This window comes from Dendropsophus ebraccatus, chromosome 2 (assembly GCF_027789765.1).
Source record: "Dendropsophus ebraccatus isolate aDenEbr1 chromosome 2, aDenEbr1.pat, whole genome shotgun sequence".
Lineage (NCBI taxonomy): Eukaryota > Metazoa > Chordata > Amphibia > Anura > Hylidae > Dendropsophus > Dendropsophus ebraccatus.
In genome coordinates, this window is record NC_091455.1 from 75128933 (window position 1) to 75154698 (window position 25766).

The 25766-nt window shown below is 42.2% G+C and overlaps 1 protein-coding gene across 8 annotated transcripts in view; it reads left to right on the forward strand.

Annotated features, from left to right (window-relative positions):
- Positions 1-25766, forward strand: part of CEP192 (centrosomal protein 192) — a 91522-nt gene that overhangs the window by 41539 nt on the left and 24217 nt on the right. For all 8 annotated transcript variants that reach the window (XM_069957807.1, XM_069957814.1, XM_069957813.1 and 5 more), the window contains 17 exons: positions 222-546; positions 1746-1886; positions 3594-3658; positions 6120-6329; positions 6600-6729; positions 8044-8165; positions 8951-9854; positions 10876-10984; positions 15460-15571; positions 16293-17058; positions 17173-17321; positions 18018-18248; positions 18902-19027; positions 22814-22951; positions 24189-24249; positions 24947-25089; positions 25178-25270. In XM_069957807.1, the coding sequence (XP_069813908.1) occupies positions 222-546; positions 1746-1886; positions 3594-3658; positions 6120-6329; positions 6600-6729; positions 8044-8165; positions 8951-9854; positions 10876-10984; positions 15460-15571; positions 16293-17058; positions 17173-17321; positions 18018-18248; positions 18902-19027; positions 22814-22951; positions 24189-24249; positions 24947-25089; positions 25178-25270 (3825 nt within the window). The remainder of the gene's footprint in view (positions 1-221; positions 547-1745; positions 1887-3593; positions 3659-6119; positions 6330-6599; positions 6730-8043; positions 8166-8950; positions 9855-10875; positions 10985-15459; positions 15572-16292; positions 17059-17172; positions 17322-18017; positions 18249-18901; positions 19028-22813; positions 22952-24188; positions 24250-24946; positions 25090-25177; positions 25271-25766) is intronic.

Here is a 25766-nt window from a genome sequence, read left to right on the forward strand (position 1 = left end):
AGGAGTTTTCCCCCTGGTATGGTGCAGCTGCATCTTCCTCCACCACATGTGTTTGGTAGTGGCAACAGTGAGAGAGGTTAGTGTGTAGACTTCTTTATTTGGAGTGCACAGGAAGGCAGGTAACATAAATAAATTTTCCTTTAATCTTCCTGAATCTACTGTAAAATAAGGTCACATTTAATTTTACATTTTGTTTCTTTTTCTTTTTCTTTTTTTTAAAGAGTTCATGCCATCAAAACTCATCAACTGCGAATACAACAAACAAAATGAACTCCTTATATTTCCAAAATGGTAGAGCTCCACATGGTGACTTTGCTTCAGAGAACACTGCCAATTTGTCCCTGATGTTTTCACATACAAGTCATACATCTGGGTTTGTGGATGCCAATAGCTTAGACACCGCTACAGCTGGAAAAGAAAATGTCAGTCGGTTGGCAGATACATATTTAACCCCTACGAACCAGACCGAAACTAGTAAAGATATCTGGCAGTCAGGTGAAATGCAGCCATTTCAATGGAGTTTTCAGCAGAGTGAAGGCGAGAAAGGTATGTTTGTAGATTTAACTGTTCTCAGTTCTTGATTCTGAATATTTTAGTGTCAAACATATCAACTTTATTGAAATGCAAAAGAATGCAAAGTACAGCAATTTGGCCTAAACACGGCGGTATAAGTGAACAGTATAGAAAGTGTCAGAGCGCAATCTGACCATCGAAACACATATGTTACAGAATCAGGTGCCCAACAAATAGAAAGAAAAAGGGAAAAGGTAGTTTCAAGAGGTAATATAATAAGACAGGTCTGCCACGTTGATTTCTGCATATTTTATTAGTTTACAAGTCATTAGGTTTCTGCAAATGTACTGAAAACTGTTTTCTTTACAGTTTCTGATATATAAATAAATGTTTTTCATTTGATTCCTCAACTTGGTGGTCTTAAATTACAATATTTGTAACGTACAATGGTCTTTTCTGGACCATCGTTACTTGAGAACAGACTCTGCATACAGTGCTACAGATGGTCAGGATCTGCGGCACGTGAATATCTAGAATGACCAATAAAAGTTTCTGTTTTACTGGTAAAACCCTGAAAATGCTTCGGTACATAGAAAATAATAGCTTCCAGTAGCTTTCTGACTTTATGTAAGGTTTTGCTATATCTATCTTAGTTATCTGCTTAATATACAACATTTTTAACATATCATGTGTATAAAAAAATTTTTTTTCTTATAGGTACACTTTAAATAGGTTCTATTACTTCAAAATACAAAATCTGTTGAGTCAGGGTCTGGCTTTTCAGACCCATACTGATGAGTAAATAAATCTGGTGGTAGCACCCAGCTTAACATTTCACTCCTCGGCTTATCTTTTCTGTCTGGGTTCGGGCGGACCATATCAAGCTCGAGTTGCATTCATCTCTAACTATCAATCATTAGTTATTAACTCAATGAGAGTGGTTTACACACGGTGCCACTTGCAGGTAAACAGAAACCTATGGCTATGTGCCCTATAATCAGTGTTACAGAATTTACGTACTTGCACAGATTATGAATCTGAATGGTTTCTCATAAATAGAACACAGACACAAATTAAGTGAACTTTCCCTAAATCACAATAATCATTATCTATTACAATTCTCAATATCCTTCAACATCACATCTTTCGACAGATATTATTGTGGGATCAGAATGCTAGTCTGTGTGAGTGTGTTTTTTTTTTTTAACAGTATAGCTTTTTTTTTCTTGCAGGAAATCATTCTCATAGTGTTGTTTATCAAAATGAAGAAGGAAAATGGGTTACTGATCTTGCTTACTATAAGCCATTTGAAAACGAGGTTGTAAACCTTTCTGGATCAGCAGATGTTAAAGATGGAGATTTTATTGTTGGAAGTAAGTTTTTCCATTTGAGTAAACGCTGGGGTCTCACACACTTAGCAGCTCCCCATGGAATGACCTTGTCAGAGGGCGGGGTATGATCAGTAATGTTTCATATATGTCTAGATTGGACAAAATTCTATCTATTTACATCTAGGTCCATGGGGTATATTACTAAATGTTATAAAAACTGCTTAGGTAAGTTAGTATGCAAAGAAAAAAAATTACAATCAGAAAATAGAAACAGATTAGAAAAACATGTTTGAGTGTCTTGCTCATTAAAGGAAAGTTCCTTAAGCCCTCAGTGCACCAATCTGCCTGCCCACTGCAGAATGCCTGCTAATAAGTATTCAGCTGGTGCTCCGCTGTGATGTCACTCTAGGCCACTGTTAACCATGGAGCCCTAGCTCAATATGCCTTAGTAGGCATGCTGCACAAACCAGTGGGCAGGCAGTTTGGTTCACTTTCGCCTTGTTCGATTTACTTAAAAAAAAAAAAAAAAAAAATCTATAAACACAGTGGATCAGCACTGCTCCTCAGCTGCCTGAAGTAGATTCACAGGCTGTGCAATCGCCACAGAGGTCTCTACTAGAGATGAGCAAACTTTTAGCATTTACGGTTTGTCTCAATCCAAGTGCCCTGCATTTGCTTGGCTGTTGGATGCAGCCGTAAGGCTGCCTGGGAAAATAATAATATAGCCATAGGAGATATATTCATGTTTTCCAACGCTCTCTAAGGCTGCATTGAACTTCAGCCACAGTAATCAAATGTAGAGTCTTAGGTTCGGACAAATCTGAGTGTGCTTGAGGTTTGCTCATCTCTATTCTCTACGTTAGGTGCAAAATGCTGCCAGTGCGCCACTTTACAAAGGTCAATTCACACAAGTTTGTTTAAAAAAGAAATATAAGCAAATCAAAATATGCCCCCTTATGCATAATAACTGTGTGTGTGTGTCGCAAAAATGCTGTACTTGTAAACATAGCACACCAGGCATCATACATGGTGTATTTACAAGTCCAGGATTTCTTATGTTGATTCTGCAACTTCTGTTCTGTTCTGACCTGCTTATGTTTTATGGTGCGTAACTTGATATGTGTACTGGTGCACTGGAGTGTTTTTCCCTGCTTTTTCTCTAAATAAAAAGTAAAAAAAAATACACCATATGTAGAAATTTCTTTTAGTAATTAGTCAATTCTGTCACCTGACGCTGTAATGCTTTACAGATCACTTTACAGCAGCCTCCTCTCATCACCACAGACAGAACAGGAAGTTTTAGCTTAATTTTAGCCCTTGTGGTGAGAATGAAAATTGCAGGATCTCAGGATTAGTTTATAATCTGGATAGTAAAATAGAAAATTAGAAAAAAACACCTAAAAGTCTCAAACGTTTAACATAAAAACATTGATACAAGAAGTCATTTTCAGATGACACACTCCCTTTTAAGATACACAAGTATATAAAAAAACACCTGTACAAAACACCATTCGTTGAAGGGACACATGCAGTCACTGACAATTCATTTGTATATAGCACATGGTGGGCATACCAATGTAATCCTCAATACAAAGTAAATATATGTATATTATGGATCAGAGCTGTAACTCTCAGGACAAGCCTGTCAGATAGTAAAAACTAAAATTTGGTGCTATTCATGGACCAAAAAAAACTGATGGCATAAGCTTGACTAAGAGGTTTTTATCCCCCCCCCCCCCTTTTTAACAGGTGATGTTCTAGCCATGCTTAATGAAGACCAGGAAGAGTTTGAGAAAGAACATAAATTTATTCAGGTACACCTATGCGTTCTAGCAATTATGTTGTAAGTTGTTTTTTTTTTTCTAATAAAGCCAGTTTTTTTTTCTAATAAAGCCAGTTTAACCTGACGTTATGAGCTTAGAAGGCAACACAATTTCCACACCTGCAAAATTACTAAATGTTGTGTTTTTGCAGTAATTATCAATATGAAATGATTTTAAATACAGGTTTCTTAAATGGTATGTGTGATCATAGAATTGTTTAAATCAGGTTTTTATGTTAAAACTTTTTTTTTTTTTGTATTTTTGTCCCTCCCTAATGTGGCGTTAGTTTTCAGTCTGACCATTAAACTCAAAGCTAAGACTTCCTCTTTTGTAATTACTTACCAATAAAAGGGTACTCCAGAGAAGGGGAGGTTTTCTGTTTGGATTTGCTATTGCAGTGGAAGTTCCTGATACAAATGTGGCGGTGGAGAGCATGTGTCAGATTGGAGGAAAAACTCCACTTCCTGCAGCACAAATAGCAGCTCATAAGTACTGAAAGGTTTGAGATTTTTAAATTGATGTAATTCACAAATCTAATAACTTTCTGGCACCAATTGATTTGAAAACAAATATTTTTTTTTGCGCTCCAGAGCACCTCTTTAATAGTGTCATTGTCCAAGGACTGTGACAATAAAGGATTTTCACAAGCTCAGCCTACCGCCTTGTGAAATTACCTCAGCAAAAGCCCAGAAACCTTTCCCAGTTATGTTATGTCAGTATGTCCATAAGGCTTGTTGAAAAGCATACAATCACGTTATAATATATATCCTTTTATTAGGTTTTAATAGATTAATTAATGATAGAAATGAAAGTGAGCTATTAGCCTATTATCTAATAGCCTGACCAATGTCTGTCTGTGTTTTGTGTATATATAGGATGTGTCCATAGACTTGTGTACCAGAGTTATGGCAAAAGAGCATAGTCAATAGCTTTAAAGTGCAACATAAATTTTTTTGTTGTGAGGTACATTCATCTTTATTGAATGTGACTGTGTACATTTCAGTGTGTTTTATATAGAATATTTAATATTTCAGATGTTTTTTTTTTGTTTTTTTTCCCACACATTTTACGTGAAGACATGTCTATGCAGTGTGGCTTGTGTGTTTTTTTTTTTTTTATTAGACCGCACATAGTATATTACTTAGTGGTTGGCATATTGCCATGCAGTCCTGGGCTCCTGGCTTTAAATTGAACTAAAACACCACCAATCTGCATTGGATCTCTTTGTTACCCCCCTCCTTGTTTATGTGATTACACACATTTTCCAAATAATATACCAATAGTTTAATGGGTTACTCTGCTGATACACAACTTTTCATATGGTGCTGCCCATGGTAAGGCTAATAATTCACTCCATACTTGTTATTATCTATTCAGCCTCCTTCTCCTAGTTTTAAGCTGCTGCTTTTTTCTGAAGACACAAACGCTGTGTCTTTGCTCTCTCTTTCGAGACTGCTGCTTTAAAAAAGTCCCTGACAGGCTGTGTCTGCAACTTTTGTAGCTGCTTCATAATGCTGGGAGGGTTAAGCTTAAGCCAAGTTGCTGCTGATCTCACTGTGATTATCCCTCCAGGCATTGGGTAGATAAAGACTTGCTTACATCAGACATCTTGGAAGGAAGGAGGGGGAGACTGCGGGAAAAGTTCACACAGTTCGTGTTTTCAGCAGTAAGCAGCAGCTCAGAACTGGGGAAAGGAGTCTGAATGGAAGAGAAGTTTGGAATGAATTGTTAGGGGCCTATTCCACGGAGCGATAATCGATTGAATCGGCATGATTTGGCCGATTATTGCTCCGTGGAATAAAGAGAACGATCAGCCGATCGTGTCATCGGCTGATCTTTCAATTAGGTTCAAACCTAAAATCATCAGTCACCACCCGCGCTTCCCTACGTGGAATTGCTGGCACGGCGGGCGACCGACTATTTCACAAACATCATACTTTACCTGTCCAGGCTGCAGGTAGTCTTCTCCCCTGGTCCCGCACCGTAGCAGCTTTGGAGCGGCCTGTTTGAAATGACAAAGCGCTCAGCCAATCATTGGCCAGCGATCTGTCAGTTCAGACAGGCCGCTCTGAAGCTGTTGCGGTACGGGACCGGGAGAAGGTGAAGACCTGCAGCCTGGACAGATAAAGTATGAAACAAGGGCTGCAAGGACATCTGTAACTATGTCCCTGCAGCCCTCACTAAACAATTGTCGGGCCGTGGAATAGGCCCAGTAAACGAGCAACGATCTGGCAGATCGGCGCTTGTTAACATTGTTGATCGGGCCTCCTCCTGGAAACTGGAAACTTGCCTCGCTTGCTTGCGATACGTGGAATAGGACCCTTAGTCTTACCATGGGCAGCAACATATGAAAAGTTATGTTTGAGCAGAATACTTTAAGGCTAGATTCACATCTATGGTGGGCAAAACAAGAACTTTTTAAACTTATTTCTTGTCTTTCTTTTCCTCTAAGGAAGAGAAAATGGATTTAGAAAATATCTCTCTTAACATGGGTGACACGTCATGGAAGCTTCCAGTCAGTAGCCATATTTTATTGAAAGCATCTCAGATTTCAGATTTATCTCAGGCAGAGGCAAGCTACTTGCGTCTCTCCCTAGGGGAGTTCTTTGGTCAAAGGTCAGAGGCTATGGGATGTCTTGGTGGAGGAACAGACGTAAAACGGGTGTGTATCATATTTTTCCATTAATTGCTATGCTTGATGTATGAAATGAGTTTTTTTTTTAATACTTTTTTACAATGCTTTCGAGGTTCAAGGAGGATATCAGTCAATGATTGCCTCCTATGTAAGAATGACTTTGGGTGATATTACATATGGGAAAAAAATGTCATACCTGTATGAGACTATCTATATGATTATAATTTGGTAGTTTGTAAATATGCATTTGGCTGTATTGATGGTATTTGACAGAAATGTTTTTTTCCCTTTCCACAGCCTTCTTTTGGCTATCATATCATTTCACCAGAGAAGCAAGAACCTATTGTATTGTTGAGGAATTCAGATATTTCTGAAAGATCAGGACACGATGATACCATAAAGTTTTGTGATGACACCTTAACTCCAGGTTAGTGTGCTCTAAGCATATACCCAGTTAGCTCAGTGGTGGTCATATCTACAACTCGAGATCCCTTAAAGAGGACCTGTCACCCCCGGTGACGGGGTGGCAGGCTAACGACCCCCCCCCCCCCTCCCCCCCCGTTAGAGCCCCCTATACTCACGTGATCCCGCCGGGTCCCGCTTCTGGAGACGGTCGGGTCACGGAGATATCGGCGCCCGAAGCCCGGCGCACAGGCGCTCCTCAGATGAGTCCAACATTCATAGAGAATGACCGTAGAGTCCAGCGCTCTGTCATTCTCTATGAGCGTTGGACTTATATGAGGAGCGCGCGCAGCGGCTGAGATCTCCGGGACCCGACCATCTCCAGAAGCGGGACCCGGCAGGATTAGGTGAGTATAGGGTGCTCTAACTGGGTCGGGAGCCTGTCACCCCGGCACGGGGGGTGACAGGTCCCCTTTAAAATTACACTTCAGATGCATAGGAATTCTTTCGCTATTTACTGTGCTACATTTTGCTTGCAGATTTTGCAGCCACTTACAATGTCTTACAGTGCACATTTTTCTACGCTATCAAGGAGGGTGGACAGTTACATGGTATAGTATTTAGTCTAGACTAGAGGAATGAAGTACCTTTTTATAGTAAATGTGAACGCTGTTATATTTTGGACTGCCATGTCTATACCGCCTTATCAGATTATTCAGATTGATTTCACTTGCCTTTCAATGACTTAATCACTTAAAGGGGTACTCCGGTGCTGATAAAAAAAAAAAAAAAAAAAACTCAATCAAACAAACATAGTTTTTACACTTACCATCCCTCGGGAGTCTGTCTCCGTTTGAATTTCCCGCTGTTTGCAGGTCCCTAAAGCTCCAGTTGGTGACTTCATTTTTTTCTTCCTGGTTTGGGCTTTCCCATGATGCACTTTGTCTCTTGTGATGTCTTACTGACTCTGTAAAACTGTTAGATATAGCATACAGCTTGTTCAGCCAGTGAGAGCTGACCAACCTGAGTCATCTGACAAAGAGGCTGGCCTAACAGGGCTTAGACCTGCCTCCCTCTTGATGATGTCATTGTCACAAAATGGCTGCTACAGAGCAGCCTGGGGTCAATGGTCATTAGGTAAGAATGAGTTTACTGCACTTCCTGGTGGGGGGTTGAGGGGGTAAAAGATAGGTTAGGGGGGCAGATGGGTGATTGAAGCATATTACAAAGTTGTGTAACTTTGTAATGTGTTTCAATTACTGAGATTTTCTTTTTCCGCTGGAGTACTTTAAAAAGTGATAACATCTGTCTGTTTTCTTTTGCAAATTATTTTATGTAGAAGATCTTGGAGTTTTACCAGATGATCAGAAGTTATCATCAGCGACTTTTGATATAAGAGGGGCAGAAAGCAAGCCAGATAAAAGTAAAGATAACAAAGAAGAATACAAGGACAGTGCAGAGGTATGTCGGGGTCTAAACGTATGTTCTAGCATATAGGACTATAGTGCTTTTAAGGGGATATTCCCAAAATCTTTTTTTTTTCTTTTTTTTTTTTTTTTAGGCTCATTTTCCCCTACCGCTAATATCAAACAACTGCTAAAGTCCAGTTAATTTTTTAAAGTCATTGTACCTAAAGCTTCTTACCCCCCAAAGTCACTGTGGTGTATTATCTAGTTGATCAGGGATCAATTCTCTAAAATTTCTCTTAAGGCCCTATTACACCAACAGATCTGACGACAGATTATCTGCCAAAGATTTGAAGCCAAACCCGGGAACAGACTATAATCAGAGATCAGGTCATAAAGGAAAGACTGGATTTCTCCTCTTTTCAATTCCTCTCCTGGGTTTGGCTTCAAATCTTTGGCAGATAATCTGTTGTCAGATCTGTTGGTGGAATAGGGCCTTTAGTGTTCCAACATGCAGATTGTGGGTACAGATTCGCTTTAAGGTTTATCTGACCAAATGAGTAGGATTTTGATTTAACAGAATTTGATCCAGGGGATATGTGGGACAGCTTTGTGTTAAGAAATTATGGGGAAGATTTATCAAACATGGTGTAAAGTGAAACTGTCTCAGTTGCCCCTAGTAACCAATCAGATTCCACCTTTTATTCCTCACAGATTCTTTGGAAAATGAAAGGTAGAATCTGATTGGTTGCTAGGGGCAATTGAGCCGGTTTTACTTTACACCATGTTTGATAAATCTCCCCCCATGACTTTATTTTGCCATGCAATTGTTTCTTTTAGGAGCAGCATTTTCGCAAGGGAAACCTTTCATCGCTGAAGCCTAACCAAACCACAGAAGCCACGTTTCTCAATATAAGCACTATTGCATCAGCCCTAGCAAATGCGTCTTGCAGTGCTAACCCTGCTGAGTTGGCAGAGATGATCATAGCTTTGTCAAATAAAAAGAAATTGATGCTTGATTCTTCAGACCTTCAGCAATCCAAACGGTTGTTAGAAGCCTCTTTACAGAAAAGTTCTCCAGGACATTTTGATATGGAGAGGTATCTTAAAGCTACAGTTAACAACAATGAGCAGGACACTGATATAGAAAGCTTTGTGCACTCTGTAAAAGATTTTACCTGGGACATGTCTGTAGGTTATAAACAGCCTCTACAAGATTCTGTTACAGGATTAGCCAATATCACAGACATTCAAAAGCAAGATTTAAGAAAGCCAGAATATTTTAAGGAAGTTCAAGCTGGTTTCGATAATCTGCAGTCTACAAGCCATGTAGCAGAAGATGTATCATTACAACATGATCCCTCTTCAAGCAGCCTTAGTGCTAAGAACAGCCACGCCTCAGAAATATCTAAAATAAAACACGACACTTCAAGGACCTCCGTCAGTAACACCACCAGTGAAAATGATAAAATAAAACAAATTTCTGCAACAATTGTACCACTGAACCCAAGTTCTTCAGAAGAGACAAACAGAAGTGTTCGTTTATCAGAGGTCAAAAGCCACAAAGAGAATAATTCTTTAAAATCTTGTTTTCCGAGTAATACAAAGAAGACTAGTTCTAATTTAACAAACCATCCAAACTCCACACCTCATTCTAAGGAGGCATATACTATATGTGATGATACTCCTCAGAAACATGTCAGTTTTGAGCCACCTTCAAGTGGAATAAACCAGAAATTTCCAGGTAAATCAACAAAGCTACATTTCAGTTTTACTGTCTGGGTACCTTTTTTTATGCTGTTTTTATCCAGTAGTCATTTGAACACATTAAAGTGTCACTGTCGTTAAAATTTTTATTGCAGAAATCAATACTCCAGGTTTTCCTATGGAGAAAGTAAAAGCAGCAAAACAGGACAACAAATAGTTAATTTACATTCACATCCCAGGCTCTCTTCTTTGACAGGCACCATGGACCTCTCTGACCTTTAATTAGGGTCCCCCTCCACCCTCCTCTCTTCATAGACCAGACAGATCAGACTGATGAAAAAACAGTCGAGATTTTCTGATTCTGAGGAGTGGATGACAGGAGAGGAGGGGGGGACCTGGGAAAAGGCTTTTTACATGCAGATAATGGCATATTTGGCTAATAAACCCAATTACAAAGTTTCTTAAAATTGCCTGGAGTATTGATTTCTGCAAAAACATTTTAACGACAGTGACACTTTAAGTGTTGTGTAGTGTAATTTCATATTTGCCCATCACTTAAATAACAGGTTATATCTATAAACAGAGTATTAATACTGCAAAAAAGTAACTTTATAAATACAATACTTATAATGGGAGCTGTAGTCACATGTCTGCTTGCGCCTAAATAGCATTAACAGGACTTTACCAGTATTGAAAAACAAAACAAAAAAGCTTTCCTATACACCTCAGTTTATCATTGCTACCTTGGTGTGCCTGCTAACAGTGCTACTGTGATGTCCTGTATGATGTTCACATTATGCTGTCTTGTGCCATATGATGCCCACGTGAAGAGAGCACTGCGGCGACTGGCTGCAGCTTTACATGTGCATAACCTCTCTGCAGTACTTTTGGAGTGGGACACCAGCATGGTGGTAAACTCAAGTTTCATTAGACATTTTCTAATCTCTGTAAGAAGAAAATTATTGATAGGCTGTTGTTGCAGACATGTTCGGTTTTGTGTAATGTCACTGCATTGACCAATCAACCAGTGTTACTACTATCATGTAAATGTTTTCCAGATTACGGTGTGCATACAGTGGAAGAGGAACATTACAGTTTCAGACCATCAACTGCTCCTCTGATTCATTCTTCTCCAAGCCAGGATTCCATAAAACTTTCAGAGAAAAGGTAGTTTTTTTTTTTTTTTTTTTTATAGATGTTGATAGATAATTTTATGGGTTTGCATTAAGGGATTATGTAGCTAGTGTATTGGTAAGATGAGAAAGCATTGTAAGGCTGATTTTTTTTTTTTTTTATTAACCTCTTAACAATTATGTTATGTTAATTATAGTCCTTGAAAAGCACTATATTGTAATCCGTATTCTTCTTCCGTTTCTTCTTCTTCCAACCATTTTTCTGCGCGTAATACAGCCCGAACCGCTTTGCGCGCACACTCCGTTCAAACTGCGTTTCAAAGCCCTCGGTGGTGTGAGGTGTGCTATCTATTTTTCGTTTCAATTGGATTTGTCGTTTTTAAGAAATTTACGTTTAAAGACCCCGAATTTCCCATAGAAAATAATGGCCACACTCTAACCGCTAAGGGGACCCCACCTCATACCCTGACGCACTTTCACCTGCTGGCTTCCTCTGGGAACAGAGGTGGTTGGAAACCTAGACAACAGCTGTATATACAGTCATGGCCAGAAGTTTGGAGAGCGACACAAATATTATATTTTCTCATGATCTGCTCCCCTCTGGTTTTTATGTGTGTTTGTCAGATGTTTTTATCACAGACAGAAATATAATTGCAATCATATTATGAGTAACAAAAGCTTATATTGACAATAAGAATAGGTTAGTGCAGCAAGTCAATATTTGCAGTGTTGACCCTTCTTCTTCAGGACCTCTGCAATTCTCCCTGGCATGCTCTCAATCAACTTCTGGAGCAAATCCTGACTGATAGCAGTCCATTCTTGCACAATCAATGCTTGCATTTTTGTCAGAATTTGTTGGTTTTTGTTTGTCCACCCGTCTCTTGATGATTGACCACAAGTTCTCAATGGGATTAGGATCTGGGGTGTTTCCAGGCCATGGACCCAAAATCTGTTTTGTTCCCTGAGCCATTTAGTTATCACCTTTTGCTTTATGGCAAGGTGCTCAATCATGCTGGAAAAGGCATTGTTGATCGCCAAGCTGCTCTTGTACGGTTGGGAGAAGTTGCTCTTCAAGGACATTCTGGTACCATTCTTTATTTATGGCTGTGTTTTTAGGCAAGACTGTGAGAGCCGATTCCCTTGGCAGAGAAGCAACCCCACACATGAATGGTTTCAGGATGCTTTACAGTTGGCATGAGACAAGACTGGTGGTAGCGCTCACCTCGTCCCAAACAATGGGAAAGGGGATTCATCAGAGAAAATGACTTTCCCCCAGTCCTCAGCAGTCCACTCCCTGTACCTTTTTGCATGTCCCTGATGTTTTTTGGAGAGAAGTGGCTTCTTTGCTGCCCTCCTTGAGACCAGGCCTTGCTTCAATAGTCTCCGCCTCACAGTGCGTGCAGATGCACTCACACCTGCCTGCTGCCATTCCTGAGTAATGGTCCTTTTACACGGAACAATTTATCGTTCGAACTTGCACGATAACGATCGAATTCGAACGATAATCGTACGTGTAAACGCAGCGAACGATCAAACGATGAGCGATAAATCGTTCATTTTGATCTTTCAAAATGTTCTCAAATCATCGTTGATCGTTCGCAAAAAATTCGCAGATCGTTCAGTGTAAACAGTCTTTCAACGATTTCACAAATGTGTGAGATAGGCTAAAACGATTGCATAGCGAATTTTCTTCCGTCTAAACGCTGAGCGTTATAAAAAAAAATTGTTCATTCAAAATCGTTAATCGTGCGATTGGGCGAATTATCGCTCCGTGTAAAAGTACCATAAGCTCTGCACTGCTGGTAGCCTGATCCCACAACTGAAACACTTTTAAGAGACGGTCCTGGTGCTTGCTGGTCTTTCTTGGGCGCCCTGGAGCCTTTTTGGCAACAATGGAACCTCTCTCCTTGAAGTTCTTGATGATGCGATAGATTGTTGACTGAGGTGCAATCTTTCTAGCTGCGATACCCTTCCCTGTTAGGCCATTTTTGTGCAGTGCAATGATGACTGCACGTGTTTCTTTAGAAATAACTATGGTTAGCAGAAAAGAAACAATAATGCCAAGCACCAGCCTCTCTTTAAAGTGTCCAGTGGTGTCATTCTTAATCATGACAGATTGATCTCCAGCCCTGCTCATAAACACCCACACCTGTGTTAATGGAGCAGTACCTGAAACAATGTTAGCTGGTCCTTTTAAGGCAGGGCGAAATTTATGTTGAAATGTGTTTTGGGGGATAAAGTTCATTTTCTAGGCAAATATTGACTTTGCAAGTACAGTGGTACCTTGGTTTAAGAGTAACTTGGTTTAAGAGCATTGCTTTGGTTTAAGAGCTCCCTGTACTGGGTGGGAGCGTGAGTGGAGGAGGGGTATGGTCTGCATAGCGGGGTCTACAGCCCTGTACTCTGACCCAGGAAGTCTCCCTCACCTTCCAAATCATAGCAGATCCACTTCAGGCTGGGGCTTGCATCAGGGGACAGGACTGTGGAGGTAATCTGTTCATAGCTGTAACCGCTCTCTCCCTGGAAAGAGAGTGCTGCTATACTGTGCTCACATATACCCATTAGTTTGACATGTTATTCAGAATAATAGATATTTATTTTTGAGGTGTGGAACCAATTGTCTGCATATCAGTGATTTTCTTATGGGAAAACTTGCTTTTGGTTTAAGAGTGGATTTGGATTACAAGCACGGTCTCGGAACGAATTATGCTCGTTATCCAAGGCACCACTGTAATTGCTGTTAAAGGGAACCTGTCACCCCCCGTGTCGGGCTGACAGGCTCCCGGCCCCCCGTTAGAGCCCCCTATACTCACCTAATCCCGCCTGGTCCCGCTTCTGGAGATGGTCGGGTCACTGAGATATCGGCGCCCGAAACCCGGTGTGCGCTCCTCAGCTCCGACGCTCATAGAGAATGACGGAGCGCTGGACTCTCCTGTCATTCTCTGAGTGTTGGACTTTTCTGAGGGCCGCGCGCACCGGGCTTCGGGCGCCGATATCTCCGTGAACCCGACCACCTACAGAAGCAGGACCAGGTGGGATTAGGTGAGTATAGGGGGCTCTAACGGGGGGTCGGGAGCCTGTCACCCCGTCAACGGAGGTGACAGGTCCTCTTTAAGCTCATCACTCTTTAACATTCTAGAGTATATGCAAATTGCGGGGCGGAAGGGGGGTTGCGGGTGTCGGGCCGGCGGGTAAGGCGGTGTGGGGAGCGGATGCTAGATGTTGGGTGAGCAGGCTGCGGTGCGGTGCCGGCGGCCTCCAGCTGCTTAACAGCGCCGCCGCTGACCTGCCCCTGCTTCTTCCGCTGAGGGCCCCCTGTCTCTGGAGAAGGTGATCACGTCGCTGCGGGTCATGGAGCTGTACAGCAGGATCGGGGGGGTTAGTGCAGACCCTTGATCCCGCTGTACAGCTCCAGGACCCTCAGCGACGTGTTCACCTTCTCCTGTAGTCCCTGCGGCTGCCTCCAGAGACCGGGGAGCTCCATGCCTGGCCGGGAGGACAACGTGTGTGCGGAGGAGGAGGAGGTGTATGTGCCCTCCTGCTCCATTTACCCCCAGCTGCCCCAGTCCCCCTCAGTGTCACCCCAGTCTACTTAGCCCCCCTCAGTGTCTCCCCAGTCCCCATCAGCATCACCCCGGTCCCCTTAGCCCCCCTCAGTGTCCCCTCCAGTGTCCCTTCAGTGTCCCCCCCCCCCCCCCCAGTGTGCCTTCAGTGTCCCCCCCAGTCCCCCTCAGCGTCCCCCAGTCCCCCTCAGCGTCTCCCCAGCCCCCCTTAGTCACCCCTCTTCTATACCTGTACTACTACACCCCTTATCCACTACACCTTCACTACTAAACCCCTCATATCTACCTGTACTACTACTAAACCCCTTATCCGCTAGACCTCCACTACTACACCCCTTATCCACTAGACCGTATATGCACACAGTAATTCTGTCAGAAAATTATGTGTGGCATCTGCCACTCATCCCCGTGCACTCCTGCTTCACTCCCCACCGGCTCGATAGGCTCTATTATATGCTCCGGCAGATTCAGCTGTCCGCCCAAAGAATTGACGTGTGGTATTACAATTTGGCCCCGTTCTCGTCACTGGAAGTGAGCTGCAATTCCGCACACAAACTGAGGACAGGGGTGGTGCTGTTTCTGGAACAAAGCAACTATGGTTCTCTAATCTTGCATAACCCCTTTAAATTTTACATGGCCATATATGTGAAAAGTAGAAAGCCTTTTACACTGCTCTCAATTCCTACTCTCTGAGTAATGTAGTAGAATATTCCCTTTATTATTTGGAAAGGATTGTCGTCTGCTGAGATGGATAACTTAATCGGTTGGGGGCCCACTCAGACTTGCTCGCTACGCTCCTGATACACTGTATTTCTAATTTTTTTAAACGTTGGAGTTCTTGTAATATATTATTTTATACAGAACATAGGTTTTAAGTATATATATATATTAGAATATAAATTTTTATTTATTTTTATTTATTTATTTTTTTCCCCCTCTCCATTAGTTTGTCCCCTGAATCATCATGTCTCAGTCCCAGTTTGAGCAGACTGACCTATGTTTCAGCCACAGAGAATACGTTACAGAATACAACCATTAAAAGTCCTGATAACAAAAAGGTGAGACTGGGTCATGATTTTTGTTTTCTTTACTTTCTATACTTATGCTCCTGAACAGGCAGTAGTAAATGGTGCAAAGTGTGAGTCATACAACAGCGGTCAAATTTTCTAAAAAGAAAAAAACAAAACACTAAAATAGTGGCTGGAGCATCACGACAAAGTGGAGCGCTGTCTGAGCCAACTGCATCTACTGTGGGCAGCCACACAGTACTCCTACTGATCAGAACTGAGTTCCTCAGGGGAATTGTGTAGCAGTATGTTTGTTTGGCTGCTGTTTCATTCGACTCCTGAACACTGTATCCAGCGCTACAAAAACATGGCCACTTTTCCCCCTCTCTTGTCTCAAGTTCAAGTGTGTTTTCAAACTCAGTTCCATTAAAGTAAATGGAGCTTAACTGCACACCTCAATCTGGAGACGAGAGGAAAAAAAGTGGCCATGTTTTTGTAGCGCTGGATAACCCCTTTGTTGCTGTACTCTGCTGTGTTTGGAAGTCCCATAGAGAATGAATAAAGCAGCAGTTGAGCATGCACACTGCTTCTCTAGTCACTTGGGGAACAATTGACCAATGTTCTTGCGGTTGTTGGGGTGATCCCAGTGGTCTGTTCATGTGGGTAGGCGATTTAAAAATGAATCTTGTGGTAACACCTTTACATCATACATTCCAAATCATTAAGCCAATGTTTCCTATAACTTTTTTTTTTATTTTTTTTTATTTTGTAGAGTAATAACACTATAGAGCTAAGTACCACTATAGTGAGAGCCAGTCCCACACCTTCAGAAATGCAGATGATCAAAAACAATGATACACCCCTGCAGGAGAACAAATGTCAAAAATACCCTGAACCACCTAAAGTGAGCCAAAGTCCAAGTAGAGTCCGTGCGTTTTCCTCTAATGCCAGTGGATCAAAATCCGAGAACTTCTTCAAAGCAGATGGAAAGAGAACTGAACCAGGACATCATTTTGAAACCCAGTCAGACGGTGCTTCTGCATGGCAAAATTATGCTTCAAAATCTACTCAAGGACTTTCTTCTGGGGATATGCTGCAGTCTGCTTTGCTAGAAAAGTATAATGCATTGCACAGTATCCCTTTCAGCCATCCGTGTGGTTATACACAAGTGTTTAAACCAGTTTTGCCAGCCAGTGACATGCAAAAATTGCCATATTCTGGTCCAAGTCTCCTTAATGCACCTTCTCTTTCCACCACTCCGTTTGCTCAACAATATCTAGGAGGAGTTACTCCAGTTCCCCCCTGTGCAATTGGAAGCCATGCAGGGTATCCTGGGTGTGCTCTTCCCGGTCAAAATATTCATGGTCCATTAGCTGGTGTTCCCCTGACTGCAAATGTTGCCTCGAGTATTCTTTCCACACTTCCAATGGGTAATCCTGCAGGATGTGAAAGCAGTAACCTTCATATCCATTTATTGGAATCCCAGACAGGCCCTGCTGGTCTGTCTCAGTGGGCTACAAGAATGTCATCTAACTTTGGTAAATATATTTTGTGCTGGATGATTACTGAATAGTAAGTGGTGTAACTAATCAGAATAATGTGTGTATTATTATTTACTTCCACTTTTTCAATTCCAATTTTCTTTATAAAAGGGCAAGTTCTGGTGCCTGAAGAAGTGACATTCCCTAACACTTGTTGTGTTGGCATTGCATCCCAAGCATCTCTGAATATTTTCAATCCCAATGAAAGATGGATGCAAGTTAATATTGGTATAATCAGTATTGCTGTGAATGGAGAAAAAGTAAGTGTTTATTCTTGTGTTAGGGTAGCTTCACACGGGCGGGCTCGCAGCGAGATTCTCGCTGCGAGCCCGGCAGGTCCTGTCAGTTTCCATAAACTACATACTTGCTGCGGACCGCAGCGAGTATGTAATTGTACCGCGCTTAACCCCTTCTACTCCCGCCGGCTCCCCCGCTGTAAGCAGCATACATTACCTGTCCTTGCTGCACGGGTCCGGCGTCCTGCTCTCCCGCCCGGCCAATCAGTGGCTGCGGCTGGGCAACACACTAATTGGCCGGACGGGAGAGCAGGACGCCGGACCCGAGCAGCAAGGACAGGTAATGTATGCTGCTTACAGCGGGGGAGCCGGCGGGAGTAGAAGGGGTTAAGCGCGGTACAATTACATACTCGCTGCGGTCCGCAGCAAGTATGTAGTTTATGGAAACTGACAGGACCTGCCGGGCTCGCAGCGAGAATCTCGCTGCGAGCCCGCCCGTGTGAAGCTACCCTTAAGATGTCCTGTAGGCCTTTATGATTAGGATTTTTCATGTGGTTAGTTTGATGTTTCCAAATGACAGTGAGACAAGAAATACTCTGAAATTGATCATGGTGTTCACATGTGGGGACCCAATCTGATTTTCGTAAGTTACATGATCATTCCCTGCAAAAACATGGACACTACCTTAATGTTTAACATACTGTATATTTTATTTTTTAGGTTGATGTTGGTGCACACCAGTGCTTAATCTTTAAAAACAAAACTATAATTGGTCCTCGGGCTTCTGAAGATGTAAAAATCCTCCTTTTACCTCAGAGACCAGGACTTTTCCAGTGTGTACTGAGTGTATCATCTTGGCCTGTGTCTGCTGATGCAGAAACAATTGTTAGAGCTGAAACCATGTCTTCCAAACTTCTCCTTACTGCTGTGTCAGACTATCCCTTAATTGAGGTATGTACATCAGTTAATTTGGTATTTAAATGGTAGTTTACAGGGCTGACAGCTTGAAGCATTCGTCTATATAATATAAGTTGTCATATGCAGACAAGCCTATTGGGGCATGGGAAGTTACTGTATAGTTCTTTACTATGAGCATGGATGGCCATGTGGCCATGTGATGAGTAGTTCCTATATGTGGCATGGATAGGCTGGGTTTATGTATAGTATTGTGATTGATATTGTCATGCCCCTTCACGTTAGGTTACACCTCTTCAGCATCAACCTTTGCCCACCCACCAAGGGTGGTTCTGATTTTACATTTTATAATTTGGAATTTTTGGATGTTCTGCAGTAGTTGCACAGCATAATAAATTACCCCCACTAAGTTCCATTACCTTGTAGAAAATGGTGGTGGTGTTTGACTCCTTTTGAAGCTGTTGTATTCTACTAAAATCTTAATGTGATAAATCATCACATAAAGAAGCTGTGTTACGCGGGTTTCATAGCAACAAATAGTTCCATATAAAACAAAGGTGGGTTCAGTTATTTTAATAATGAAAACCTAAAATACCTGATCAGTAGTTATTAAACGTACAAGGGAATTCTAGTATTTAATTGCTAAAAATAAAAAGTAAAAGTAGTCAGTGCTTTTTCTTGCCCTACAGGTGGACACAGGAAAGACTGACTGCTTAGATTTTGGGGATTTGTCATCCGGCAGTTTGAAGACTCTTCCAATAAGACTGATAAATAAGACACGAGCTACAGTTCCCATCAGACTCATCATTAGTGCTGTAAGTATGACTAGTCAGTTGACTTTTTCACCACTTAACATGAAACCATAAATATTTTTTTTTTTAAAAAGCCATATATCCAAGTAATGCAATAATTGTATTGTTATTCTATTGTTTTATGTTTACCTCTAACTCCCCGGGGTTGAAGCCGTCAGGGCTGTGGAGTCAGAGCTAGCTTTGGCTGGAGTCGGAAAAAAATCTACCGACTCCAGCTTAAAAAAAAATCTTTAAAAAATGTAGAATTGAATTTTGATATGAATTTTACAAGTTTTGCTCATGAATATATATTATGAGCAACATTCTAATAGGACACTGGCCCTATTACATAAGGGGGGTCATGGAAAAGTTGTCGGTCACTATTTGGCAGTTTGTTTCTGAGCTGGAAGAATCCATTGTGTGGGGGGAGATCTGTGCTGTTCTCTTCCTAAATGCTGGATGACTGTATATAAGCAGTGTAATATGAAGATATTCTGTGTAATATAGAGGAGGAGGAGAAGGCATAAGTAGTGTAGGTGTAACTTCTGTCCTCAGTGTGGTGTTTTCTCTCTGGGAGAAGATTGTGTGTTTTTCTTTAGTGTTCTATGGCTGCAATAGGCTGTGTGTGTGTGTGTGTGCTATGACTACAGCAGGCTGTGTGTGTGTGCTATGGCTGCAGCAGGCTGTGTGTGTGTGTGTGTGTGTGTGTGCTACGGCTGCAGTAGGCTGTGTGTATGTGTGCTATGACTACAGAAGGCTGTGTGTGTGCGCTATGGCTGCAGCAGGCTGTGTGTATGGGTGATATTGCTGCAGTAAGCTGTGTGTGTGCACACTATGGCTGCAGCAAGCTGTGTGTATGTGTGCTATGGCCGCAGCAGGCTGTGTGTGTGTGGTGTTCGCTATGGCTGCAGCAGGCAGTGTGTGTTTGTGTGTGTGCTATGGCTGCAGCAGGCAGTGTGTGTTTGTGTGTGTGCTATGGCTGCAGCAGGCTGTGTGTGTGTGCTATGGCTGAAGCAGGCTGTGTGTGTGCTATAGCAGGCTGTGTGGGTGTGTGTGTATGCTATGACTGCAGCAGGCTGTTTGTGTGCGTGCTATTGCGTGCCCCCACAGTGACCTTCTATATCACTATGTGTGACCTCTATATCACTATGTGTGACCCCCTGTATATCACTATGGCTGACCTCTATTTCACAGGTATCTGGCATTGTTAGCAGTGTTTTTTTAAGTATGGTGATTATTTAGTTAGAAGCATAGAAGACTGTCAGCAGGAAAAGATCACCTGCTCCATCTAGTCTAGTTCTGAGTTGTTCAGGACATGGAGACTGGCTGCATCCACTGCACACACAGGAGAAGCTTCCTTTGTATGTTTCAGAAGTCGCCCCAGGATCATGTAATACATTAGGGAGAAGCTGCTGAGCCAGTGTGATCAATAACTTCCTGGTATATGACTGGCCGTTTATGAAGGAGCAGGAGTTGGAGTCGGTCCTAATAAAATTCAGGAGTCTGAGTAGGAGCTGCGGCTTACTGACTCCACAGCCCTGACAGCCGTCATATCCTTTGGTCGCTGCTCCAATGCTTCCTATGGTGTCCTGGAGTTAGTATTTACTGTTTTGTTTGCATGAATGGAGCAAAGCTGAAATCCTCAATGGCACATCACCTGGTGGGCTTTGTACATTTCCCCCAACAGAGCCATATTCTGAAATTTAACCTAGGCAACAACCCACAAAAATGTATTTTCTCCTTTAATTGAGAATGTTGGCTGTTGCCAGATTTCTTTGCTAGAATGGTGTGGTTTGGGGCAAAAGAAGCAGACCCTAGTTTGTTTTTCTACTGCAGCTCCTTTAAAGCGACTCTGTACCCACAATCTGACCCCCCAAACCACTTGTACCTTCGGATAGCTGCTTTTAATCCAAGATCTGTCCTGGGGTCCTTTCAGCAGGGGATGCAGTTATTGTCATAAAAATAACTTTTAATCCAGCAGTGCTGTGTGACGGCCGGGGCTTACATTTGTATATGCATTAGGCTGGCACACCCTCTCCCTCCTCCCCACCCTCCTCATCATTAGGAATGCTCCAGGCAGATTGCTCCCTATTCCCCACCTGTTTTGTATAATAAACATGGGCTGGATCGTTAATACACCTGTGCAAAGCTCAAACAGCAGTAAATGTTGAGGAGGGTGGAAAGGAAGGACAGAAAGGGTGTGCTAGCCCAGTGATTTTCAACCTTTTTTGAGCCGCGGCACACTTTTTATACTTAAAAAATCCCGGGGCACACCACCAACCAAAATGACACTAAAACAGTACATATTATACATATAGTTAATAATATAGATTCTAAATGTATTTATACTGACTCAGTGAGAAACCTGGGCCTGTTTTCTCCCCCCTGTGCTTCTCTCTCCTGTGCTTCTCTCCACTATACTTCTCCCCCCTGCTTCTCTCCTGTTCTTCTCTCCACCATGCTTCTCTCCTGTTCTTCTCTCCACCATACTTCTCCCCCCTGCTTCTCTCCACCATACTTCTCCCCCCTGCTTCTCTCCTGTGCTTCTCTCCACCATACTTCTCCCCCCTGCTTCTCTCCTGAGCTTCTCTCCACCATGCTTCTTTCCACCATGCTTCTCTCCACCATGCTTCTCTCCCCCATGCTTCTCTCCTGTGCTTCCCTCCACCATACTTCTCCACCATGCTTCTCTCCACCATGCTTCTCTCCACCATGCTTCTCTCCACCATGCTTCTCTCCACCATGCTTCTCTCCACCATGCTTCTCTCCACCATGCTTCTCCCCACTGCTTCTCTCCACCATGCTTCTCCCCCCTGCTTCTCTCCACCATGCTTCTCTCCCCCCTGCTTCTCTCCACCATGCTTCTCTCCCCCATGCTTCTCTCCTGTGCTTCCCTCCACCATACTTCTCCCCCCTGCTTCTCTCCTGTGCTTCTCTCCCCCATGCTTCTCTCCCATGCTTCTCTCCTGTGCTTCTCTCCACCATACTTCTCCCCCCTGCTTCTCTCCTGTGCTTCTCTCCCCCCTGCTTCTCTCCTGTGCTTCTCTCCCCCCTGCTTCTCTCCTGTGCTTCTCTCCCCCATGCTTCTCCCCCTTCTCTCCTGTGCTTCTCTCCCACATGCTTCTCACCCTTCTCTCCTATGCTTCTCTCCACCAAACTTCTCTCCCCCCTGCTTCTCTCCACTGTTTCTCTTCCCCCATCCCCAGGTTTCTCTCCCCTCTTCCTCCTCACCTCCTCCGAGATGGTCGCCGCTGCTGTCCGCCTCACCTACTGGCCGCCCATAGGGCCCGAACGTGCTCCTCCAATCAGCGGAGATCAGGAACGTGGTGCACTGCGGCGGGCCGTAGCGCACACGTTGATTGGATGCGTGTATCACGGCCCGCTGCAGCGCACCACGCACCCGCCCACATTATAATCCGCCACTGATCGCTGCGCATTGCCGGGGAACAAAACACAGGGGCACCATAGTTTGGGGAACTTTCCCCGCGACACACCCGACCATGTGTCGCGGCACACTGGTTGAAAATCACTGTGCTAGCCTAATGCATATACAAATGTAAGCCCCGGCCGTTAGACACAGCGCTGCTGGATTAAAAGTTATTTTTATGACAATAACTGCATTTCCTGCTGAACGGACCCCAGGACAGATCTTGGATTAAAAGCAGCTATCCGAAGGTACAAGTGGTTTGGGGGGGACAGATTGTGGGTACAGAGTCGCTTTAAGTTGTTTTGAGCAGAACCTGGCAAGCATAAATGTTAATACTATTTTAACTTTTTTTTTTTTTTTTTTTTTCTTCTTTCTTTTGCTAGAATGCCACAGCATGGCGTTGCTTTACTCTTTCCAAAAATCCTGCAGTGAAAGAATTTGCTGTACATACAGATTCTGTCTCAAAAATGTCTTCCCCTTCTGTCATAAGCCATGTTATGTATGCATCTTATGACAACCAGGTAAATATGGTTAAATAAAATGCAGGCTAAGGGCCTGTAATAGAGAATGATCATCAGTTGATTGTGTCTTTTAGTCCTGACCTAAAATCATTGGGCGCCAGCCGTGCATCACTACGTGTAATGGCGCTGCATGGGCGATGGCTGATGACTATGTAAAAATAAATGGTATACATTTACCTCACCATGGTCCCAGTGTGAAGATACAGCGGTGGCCCCAGCAAGCGAGCAGAGGGCAGAACAACGCTAGGGTAGTGGTGAGGTAATCATAAAGAACGATGTCTATTACTTGCTGAATGATTATCGAGCTGTGTAATATGCTCGCAGAACTAGCAGAGTGGCGTTTGCTTACAGGAGCATTGTGCCGTCTAATACGATCTTAAATGTTGGCACAAATTTTGTCCTGATGGCATGTACACTTACAGCTGGAGGCTTTTTTAGTAAGCTTCTACACACTGATGCTCTGTCCTGCCTAGTTGGCTTACAGCCATCCTCACCATTGTACGTATTACATTCAGTAAGCATGTTTTGTTAAATGCTCATTACCTAGTTCTTGGAATCCCACAAATTATATGTAGATGTCAGTCAAGGGTGGACTGGGAAGGGTCCTTTACAAACCATTATGGAAATGATACATTTTAGCATGGGTCAGATTATCATATTTACCTTCATTCATAATAACTTTGAAAAGAAAGTACCGATAAAGATGAAGCAGAGTAAAGTGTGAAAGATTCCAGGTTTCTTCTCATTTTGAGCATATTTTTTTTATTCTTGGAACCGTTTTATACTTCAGACCCACTTGGTGTGCACAACATTTATTTATATTGACAGTATACTTTAATCCTGTGGATTTTATGTCACATTTCAGATATTCATTTATATTAAAGCCACAGTGGGAAATGGTTGTGTGGACAAGGCCTTTGTGTTTAGTATTGTTTTTGCACTCAAATAATAGGCTCTTGTCGTCTGCTTGAATTATAAATCCAACACCTTAATTTTCAAGAAAGTGATAAGCAAGGGAGCAAAGTAGATAGATATTTTAAACTGCAAACATGGTTGTAAAATATTGCACAGAGTAGTTGGCTCCAGTGGCGTTACATTCAGCAGATTTATTAAAACTGGCTTGTGACATGCTGGTTTTAATAAATTCCCATTTTTATGTGTAATTATGTTGCATATAGTTGTAGCATATATTTTTGACTTCAACAGCTGCACAAATCGGCAATTGTTTTTATTTCAGGAACCAGATGTATTTGAGATGTGGGTTGTGTTCCATGCACCACAGACATATAACACAGCAGGTACAAATAAACTAGTAAAGCTACATAATACAATAAATCCTGGCTAGTTTTCAGTTCCATGATGATGATGATGATGATTCGTTATATTCGAGTGGTGTATAATGTTTGTATATAAATATAAGATTTTTTAATTTATAGGTTGTTTTTTTAATATACTAATTCACTTAAAGGGACTCTGTCATGATGTTTCCTCACCCGGTCAGCACGTGGCTGTGTTTGTACAGTACTGTGAAGATTTAAACTGTTTTGGAGCTCCCAGCTTCATAATGCATAATGTCAGGACTTTTGATCCATTTTGGTGCACACCTTCCATATATATGGACTGCGCACGGGACGTGTGAATAAGGCCTTACTCTTCTATATTCGCCCCGCACGTATTGATGCTTTTTTTGCTGCACTATATTCCCTCCCACCTTTCCCCCCTTCCCCTTTGTTATGGCCTTTTTAGAAGGACAACTGCACAGACAGAGGCCCATGATACTGTACTATATTTTACTGGTACCTGATGTAATTAATATAGTACCTTTTTATGTTTCTCCAATCACTAGTGCTGTAAATGCATTTTTGTTTTGTTTGTATATTGTTTTGGGGTAGATGAGGTGGATGAGCAGGACTGGGAGTTTGTTGCTAACTTTGTATTTGCTAAAACTAACATTTCAGTAAAAATTTGTTTTTAAAATAAATCTTTTCATAATAGCAAGTTCACTTGGACCACCTGAAGAATTCATAGCAAGAATTGATATTGAAGTTGACAGTCCAGGCCCTGCTTGCGTATTGAAAAGTATTCCTTTGCATGCAAGAGTTGGCTGTGCAAGGATACATGCTCCTAAGGACTTGCAAGTTAGTCTGTTTGCTAAAACTTGTGTTGTTCCTACATTTACTTACTGCTCATATATATGTGTAATCTAATTTTTTTTTTCCTCTTAAGAACATTCATTTAAGATGTAGCATTGGTTCATCAACTAAGCAACCACTTCCTCTTAAAAATGCAGGAAATATTTCCACACACTTGATTGTAAAGGTAAGCTTTCTGACAGTATTTGCCTTGGATTAAGGGGGTTTCACACACAGCTTTTTGTGGCATCATTTTATTTTTTTTCTTTTACCAAAGACAGACTTTGGATAAAGGGGAATGAAAAATAAAGATGAAAGCCATACTTTTTTTTTACCAGATCCTTTTATGCTTTTAGATTTTTTTTTTTTTGTTTATTTGCTTGTATAGATGATTATATAATTGAAAACAAAGACAATCTGCAGCCCTGCTTTTAATTTTGAATGAAAATGTTGTTTTTTTTTGTTTTTGGAAATACAGCTTTGTCTTCAGTAGCCCTTCTTCCAGTTTGGTGTACATTCTGTAACATCTAGACTTTCTGTTCCCTCGGGATACACTAGTGAGGAATTCAACTAACTCCATCTCCTTCCCACTCTGTGGGAGACTCCTATGGGTGTAGTGGGCAGGGTCATCGTGAAAGAGTTTAGTGGGAGGGGGAGAGTTGGCAGTTTTCCTCTCTATAGTG